A 7,807-nucleotide genomic window follows, 5' to 3' on the forward strand; every position below is an offset into this window, starting at 1 on the left:
CTTAGGCGCGCTTGTTTCTTAGTTGTTTTTTTTTGTAAAGAAAGTTTATTCAGACGTTTTTTTTACGCAACTCCTTTAACATTATTTTTAACAAAGTATTCTTTTATACGTGTTTACATTGAAATAAAACCCTTTGCGTAAATAGAGATAAATTAGAGAGCAAAAGCCTCACTACTTTGCAGAAGAAGAATTGGATGGCAAGATACAACTTTTTAAATTCGTGTGCTTTCTCTTTTAAGGTACTTTTTGAATATTTTTTCAAAGAAAAGTTAGCGTAGTTTTCCTCTTTTAAGTTTAGCTTACGCAGCTTGACATCACAAAACGCAAAAACCAATAAGGCATGATAAAATACAAGATAAACGTAAAATAAAATAGAAGTGAAACAAAAGTTAGACACCATAAAAAAAAAACAAACAAAAAAAAAAACATAATATACTTCTATGTATGTTTACATTGAACTTAATAAAATCCTTTGTGTAAATATATGAAAAAATAGAGAGTAAGAGTTCATAAAAAAAGCCTCGCTATTTTGCTGAAGAAGAAATGGATGTCTAGATCTTTTAAAATAAGGAACTTTTTGATTTCTTTTTCCGAAAAATGGTTGGAGCAGTTTTCCTTTTTTAAATTTCACTTATGCAGTTTAACATCACAGAAAATATTAATTTGCTTTTTAACAAACTCTTAAAAACATCAGAAGTAATTCTAAATGCAACTCTATTAAAAGTGTTAACAGAATAACAAAACGACTTTTTTTTTTTTTTAAAGATAAAAAAAGTTTGAACTATCTTTAAATAAGAAATGTGAGAACAGTTTAACAGAACTTCTTGTTTATTATGTATTTAGCGAAACAGATAAATATATTTGCAAAAGCATAGAGAAAACAAACTACACAAAAGGCCCATCTTTATTGCCAAACTGAACAAACTTTTCTAAACTACATAAATGGTCTCACTATATTGCCATATTGAACAAACTTTTCTAAACTACCCTCTTTTTGAATTTTTAGCTTCATGTTTTTAATTTTGTCTTTAATATGGCTTCGGTAGGAGTACTTTTGCAAGACATGAATGAGCTTGTCACTGCTATGATTTGCCAAGATGCCAAGGTAATCTTTGTACGAGCAACTTGAGCTTACATCTGTAAACACGTCTTGCAAGATGTATGCCAACACTAAAGCTGCACATCGAGGAAAACTTCTGGTGTTGAACCATTCGTTGTGGCCAGGGCAAGCATTCAGCTTTTCAACTATTTCATCTAAAATTTTACAAACTCAAGTCATAACACAAAGAGATTAAATCGAATATTCATTTGGTTCTGAAGCATGACAAGATTAATTTTGTTTTTTTATTTGTTTTTTTTGTTGACCTTATTGTTTGCACTGATAGCAATAACTGGTTTTTGAAAGATTACCTAATTGGCATTGGCTAACTTCTGCTTTGTTTTCCTTTGTTCTTGGCTGAGTTGATCCTGAAATAAAATAAAACCATGTTCATTTTTCTAATTCATAAAAAAACCATCAACAGTTTCTAAGTGTTAGAGATAATAACAAGCTGTGCATGATTTCTAACGGTGATGTTTCTAACTTCATCATTAGAAATCGGGTAGACACAACTTTCTAAAAGTGCACTTAGCAATGATGGCTAGTTTTTATTAACAGTTAACCATCTGAAATTGTGCAAGAAGAGGTTTGTGTTTATATATGTTTGTATAAATTAGATCATTACCGATGTGTTCTTGAGTAAAAGATGGCATTTCCAACTTGATTTTTTTTCTTCTTGGATCTTTTACTTCTAAAACATAATCAGTTTTAGTATCATTCACTTGTGTAAACATTTAAGCAATCACAGAATTAGTCCTGCAACAAATACATACACACTTCTGTGTTGTTTTTTTTGTTTTTTTTTTTGTTTTTTTTATTGTTTTTCTTTTTTTTTTTTTTTTTTACAGCTTTAACAATAACAATAGGGCAAGGAGTTAATTTGGGCATTTTTATTTTTTGAAAGCGTGTTGAGATTTGCATAAAAATCAAAAATCAAAAAGAATTTACCTCTGGATGTACAAGCAAGACTTTGGCTAAATAGACTACCAACAGATTGAACAGCACCAGGTGAGGGCTGTTTTTCAAGAACAGTACCAGCCTGTTGGACTGGAACAGCTGAAAGAAACAAACTGGGTTTGGCCATCGTTTGCTGACGAGCAACAAGATTAGGAGCCAGAGGAACAGAAAAGACCTCTTTTGAAGGATTAAAAACAACTTGCAGAGAAGGAGCAACATGAACAGGTTTGGCAACCACTTGCTTATGAGCAGGTTCAAGAAGAGCAGGTTCAAGAAGAGCAGGTTCAAGAAGAGCAGCTTCAGGAGGAGCATGGAAAACACGTGTGACAGCCATAAGATTATCTTGCTGTGAAGCAACATTAGACACTGTTTCCAGCAGAACAGAAAAGACCTCTTTTGAAGGACTGAAAGCAACTTGTTGAGCAGGAGCAGCAGAAACAGGTTTGGCAACCACTTGCTCACTAAAGTAAACTGGAGAAAGTTGTGCATGGTGTTCAATAAAATCCGGTTCATCAGGAAATAATGTTAATGCAAGAGGAGAACAAGCTGTGCCAACAGGAACAGCTAGAGTCTGATCTACATCCATACAAACAGCTTGTTCATTAGGAACTAGTTGTGCAAGAGCAGAGGATAGTTCAAGAACTGGACCAGCGATTGTTTGTTCAGAAGGAACAGACGAAACAGGAGTTGAGCTAGGTTCACACAAGAAATCTACAACATGTTCGTTGCTGTCCTCTAAAGGAGCATTGTTTTCTACAGCTGGAGAAAATGGAACCACTGTGGTACAACCGAAAGTAGCAGCACATTCTTCAGAGTCAGAACCGGAGTCTGAATCTTCCTCAAAAATGTCCTCAACATCATGAAAACCGTACTCCTCTGCATTAGTTCGGAGCCAGTCCATCACATCCTTCTCCTCCTTTGGTGGTCTCTCAGACTTTTCAACAGTCAAAGACTCTATGACTCCGAAGGACTGTCCGATGCCCAGGGCAAAGCGCAACTCCTCTGCAGCGTTCCACTGGGACACATAAAAGCTATCCATTGTGTGTCTGCTGTGCTTCATGTAGAGTGTAGCAAACCGCTCGCGATCTTCTTTGCTGTTGTTGGCAAAGTAAGTGGCTATCGAACCGCGAATGCAAGTGGGAGTAAGACGCTTCATGGGAATGTTTACTTGGCTTTTTCTGAAGCAGGACGTCAGGCTAGAGGTGATAGCAGAGGAACCCATCTGGTAAACAGGCACTCTAGTTGCACCTAGTGTCACACCTTCGTCTTTGTTGGCTCTCACCGAAGGAAAAAGGGGCCTGTAGCAGTCGCTCAACTCCAAAACAGTCTTGGTGTCTGCAGCCATGTAGTGAGAGTCGTTGACAAGAAGGTCTCTGTATCTCAGCAAATAAATATCGATCAACACTTTCAAGTCGTTCGGCACTAGAATGTTTTTGGCTCCGTACTTGTATGCTGTTTTGTAGCGCTCTTGCACAATGCAATATCCACACTCACTCTTCTCAGCAGCCATGTAGTCTCTAATGTTTAAAAGAGCAATGTTAGATTTTCTTAAACTGTTAATTACAGTGACAGAGAGCAGAAGATGGTTTCGTAGAGACACAGCAATTGTCTCTAGTCAGCGGAAGAGACGCCTTTCTAATCGATTCCACTAAGTCTCTTACGTATGCAGACTTGCCATATTCGGTCAGCAAACTGACATTGATGATGTTGATGCTTTTTCTTCTTTTCACAAGGCTCCTCCTCAAAGAACGAAAGGGCCTCAGCACTTTTCGCAACTCATCCACCTTGCAGCGCAAACGTCGGATGGCCTCATGAGAAAGTCCGAAATAGACGTTTCTGGCTTCACTGAAACGAAACAGGAGACAAAGGGAGACGAGGCGGTTGTACAACGTGTGACAAGACATGGCTTTTGTTTGGTCAAGTTCACTCAGCTTGGAATTGAGCTGAATTTCTTAAAGTGCAAGGAGAAGTATCTATCCTCCAAAACATTGGAATTGGTGAGGGCGTTTGGGTGCAGCGTCAACGTGCTGTCACAACAAGTCAATATTTCCACAACTGCATTTTTGTAGATCTTTGCTTGTGACCAAGTGTTGTTGTTGGCTACCACAAGCCACTTTTCAAAGTCTCTGAAGAGCTCATCTGCTGACTGGTAATAAAAGTGAAAAGCATCTTTGTCCAGCTGAAACAAGAGTCTCTTTTCTTCGGTCAAGACATAGGAGCTGGAAACCAAGTGCTCTAAGGAATCGAAATCAGAGTCAAGGACGGATTCGGTGTTCAGCTCTTTGTTTTCTACAGAGGTGCATTGGTTTGCAGAAGGAGCCTCGGACGAACCAGCAACTGGTGAGGGCAAGCTTAAAAGAGGATCAGAGGAAAGAACCGGAGAAGAAAAAGAGGAGGAAGGCCCAGGAGCAGAGGATGCAGAGCCTGATGCAGACGCTTGTTCAGCTACTGGCTTAATACCAAAGAAGGCAGGTCGAATAAATTGAGGGACATAGAGCTTCTCGTTGTCGTATCGCTTTGCCTCTGCAATCTTTTGTTTGATCATCTTGGAATCGTAGAAATGAGTCTCTTTCAAGTGTATGTCCAGTCGGTCGTAATACTTCCAACATTGCAAACAGGGGTAAGGTTTTGGACAGCCGGACTTGCGTTCGAGACGAGCATGCTGAAACTTCCTGACCATTGCAGAGTAAAAGATGGAAGCTTCATCCAAAGTCCAAGAATGATCTTTTTTAGTCAAGTGTCTTTTAATGCTTGTGGACGAATGTTTGCACAAAGGCATCGGACAGCTAACAGCGTACCTCTTCTTGGTACCATAGAAAGGTACAACCCTGTTTACGGAGCCACACGCTGCAACTAATGCGGCCCTGACTTTGTTTTTGAGCTTTAAGTCTCTCTGTTCTTGTGACTGCTTTCTTTTCTTTTTTTTGCTTTAGAGTTTGGAGAAGAAGCAACAACAGAGTTGTTTTCTTGTGAAGAAGACATGTTCAGGTGTTTGTTTGCAACGGTTTTTGCTAAAAAAAGGAAACCAGTCAGTGAGAGTTTTTTTTCTTCTGCCTGCATCCAATCCTGGAATGTTTACAACTGCAGGGAAGAGCTGTGTTTTTTCGAATCCTCTGCAAAAGAGAAAAAAAGAAAGAAAAGAGAGCAACAAGAAGAAACAAAGTTTCCACTAGCAAATGAAAAAGAATGAGAGCAACTAGCATTACATGCATGGTGGCAGCAGTGATTGCTATTATGAGAAGGAGAATGAGAAAAAAAAAAAGAAAAAGAAAAGAAACAAATAAATAAAGAGATGGAGTTTGAGAGGATCTCGCAACCATATGACTCAAAGAAAGAAACTGTGTTGAAAAAAGGCAAGAGAGGGCAAATAGAACTTGCTAACAAGGACAAATGACAGACATAACTACAACAGTAACAACTCTCATTGCAAGCATAATAACAACAGCATCAGCATCACTGACTCAGAGAGTGTTGACATAACAAAAAAGAAAACAAAAGTACAAGCCAAGTGGGGGAACATTAACAAACACTCATTGCAACTATAACAACAACAACAACAGCAACAGCATCACTGACTCAGAGGGTATTGATAAAAAAAAACAAGCAAAACAAAACAAACAAAAAAACAAATAAAAAAACAAAACAAGCAAATTGGGTGAACAGTAACAACTCTCATTGCAAGCATAATAACAACAACAGCATCAGCATCAGCATCACTGACTCAGAGAGTGTTGACAAAATAAAATAGACAATAAGCAAGCAAAGTGGGTGAACAGTAACAACTCTCACTGCAAGCATAATAACAACAACAGCATCAGCATCAGCATCACTGACTCAGAGAGTGTTGATAAAATAAAACAGATTATAAACAAACAAAGTGGGTGAACAGTAACAGCTCTCATTGAAAGCATAATAACAACAACAGCATCAGCAACAGCATCACTAACTCAGAGGATATATAAAAAAACAAACAAACAAACAAACAAAACAAAAACAAAAAAAAACAAGCAAAGTGGCTGAACAGTAACAGCTATCATTGCAAGTAAAATAACAACAACAGCATCAGCAACATCATCACTGACTCAGAGAGTGGTGATAAAATAAAACAGATTAAAAAACAAGCAAAGTGGCTAAACAGTAACAACTATAAATACAAGTAAAATGACAAAAGCAGCAACAGCATCACTAACTCGCAGGGTGTTGATAAAAAAAAAAAGCAACAAACAAACAAAGCAAGCAAAGTGGGTGAACATTAACACTCATTGCAACTATAATAACACCAACAGCAACAGCATCAGTGACTCAAAGGGTGTTGATAAACAAAAACAAAGGCACAAACAAAACAAGCAGAGTGGGGGAACATTAACAACACTTATTGCAAGCATAATAACAACAACAGCATCAGCATCTCTGACTCAGAGAGTGTTGATAAAATAAAATAGATTATAAACATGCCAAGTTTGTGAACATTAACAAACACTCATTGCAACTATAACAACGACTACAGCAACAGCATCACTTACTCAGAGAGTGTTGAGAAAAAAAACAACAAAAAAAACAAAAACAAAACAAAACAGAAAACAGAAGTACAAGCCAAGTGGGGAACATTAACAAACACTCATTGCAACTAAAACAACAACAACAGCAACAGCATCACTTGCTCAGAGGATATTGATAAAAAAAACAAACAAACAAACAAACAAAACAAGCAAAGTGGCTGAACAGTAACAGCTATCATTGCAAGTAAAATAACAACAACAGCATCAGCAACATCATCACTGACTCAGAGAGTGGTGATAAAATAAAACAGATTAAAAAACAAGCAAAGTGGCTGAACAGTAACAACTATAAATACAAGTAAAATGACAAAAGCAGCAACAGCATCACTAACTCGCAGGGTGTTGATAAAAAAAAAAGCAACAAACAAACAAAGCAAGCAAAGTGGGTGAACATTAACACTCATTGCAACTATAATAACACCAACAGCAACAGCATCAGTGACTCAAAGGGTGTTGATAAACAAAAACAAAGGCACAAACAAAACAAGCAGAGTGGGTGAACATTAACAACACTTATTGCAAGCATAATAACAACAACAGCATCAGCATCACTGACTCAGAGAGTGTTGATAAAATAAAATAGATTATAAACATGCCAAGTTTGTGAACATTAACAAACACTCATTGCAACTATAACAACAACAACAGCAACAGCATCACTTGCTCAGAGGATATTGATAAAAAAAACAAACAAACAAACAAACAAAACAAGCAAAGTGGCTGAACAGTAACAGCTATCATTGCAAGTAAAATAACAACAACAGCATCAGCAACATCATCACTGACTCAGAGTGTGGTGATAAAATAAAACAGATTAAAAAACAAGCAAAGTGGCTGAACAGTAACAACTATAAATACAAGTAAAATGACAAAAGCAGCAACAGCATCACTAACTCGCAGGGTGTTGATAAAAAAAAAAGCAACAAACAAATAAAGCAAGCAAAGTGGGTGAACATTAACACTCATTGCAACTATAATAACACCAACAGCAACAGCATCAGTGACTCAAAGGGTGTTGATAAAGAAAACAAAAGCACAAACAAAACAAGCAAAGTGGGTGAACATTAACAACACTTATTGCAAGCACAATAACAACAACAGCATCAGCATCACTGACTCAGAGAGTGTTGATAAAACAAAATAGATTATAAACAAGCCAAGTTGGTGAACATTAACAAACACTCATTGCAAC

The 7,807-nt window shown here is 37.2% G+C and overlaps 1 protein-coding gene across 1 annotated transcript; it reads right to left on the reverse strand.

Annotated features, from left to right (window-relative positions):
* Positions 1-747: 747 nt before the first annotated feature.
* On the reverse strand, positions 748-3,630 carry LOC149892601 (uncharacterized). Its single transcript, XM_090080077.1, has 4 exons — positions 2,048-3,630; positions 1,725-1,790; positions 1,411-1,467; positions 748-1,254 (listed from the first exon to the last, which is right to left on the reverse strand). The coding sequence occupies exons 1-4, from the start codon at positions 3,564-3,566 to the stop codon at positions 935-937; spliced, it is 1,962 nt and encodes a 653-aa protein (XP_089936203.1). The 5' UTR covers positions 3,567-3,630; the 3' UTR covers positions 748-934.
* Positions 3,631-7,807: the final 4,177 nt, after the last annotated feature.

Source organism: Hydra viridissima, unplaced genomic scaffold (assembly GCF_058129835.1).
Source record: "Hydra viridissima isolate aposymbiotic clone 2 unplaced genomic scaffold, HvirCarnegie_v1 scaffold_2, whole genome shotgun sequence".
Lineage (NCBI taxonomy): Eukaryota > Metazoa > Cnidaria > Hydrozoa > Anthoathecata > Hydridae > Hydra > Hydra viridissima.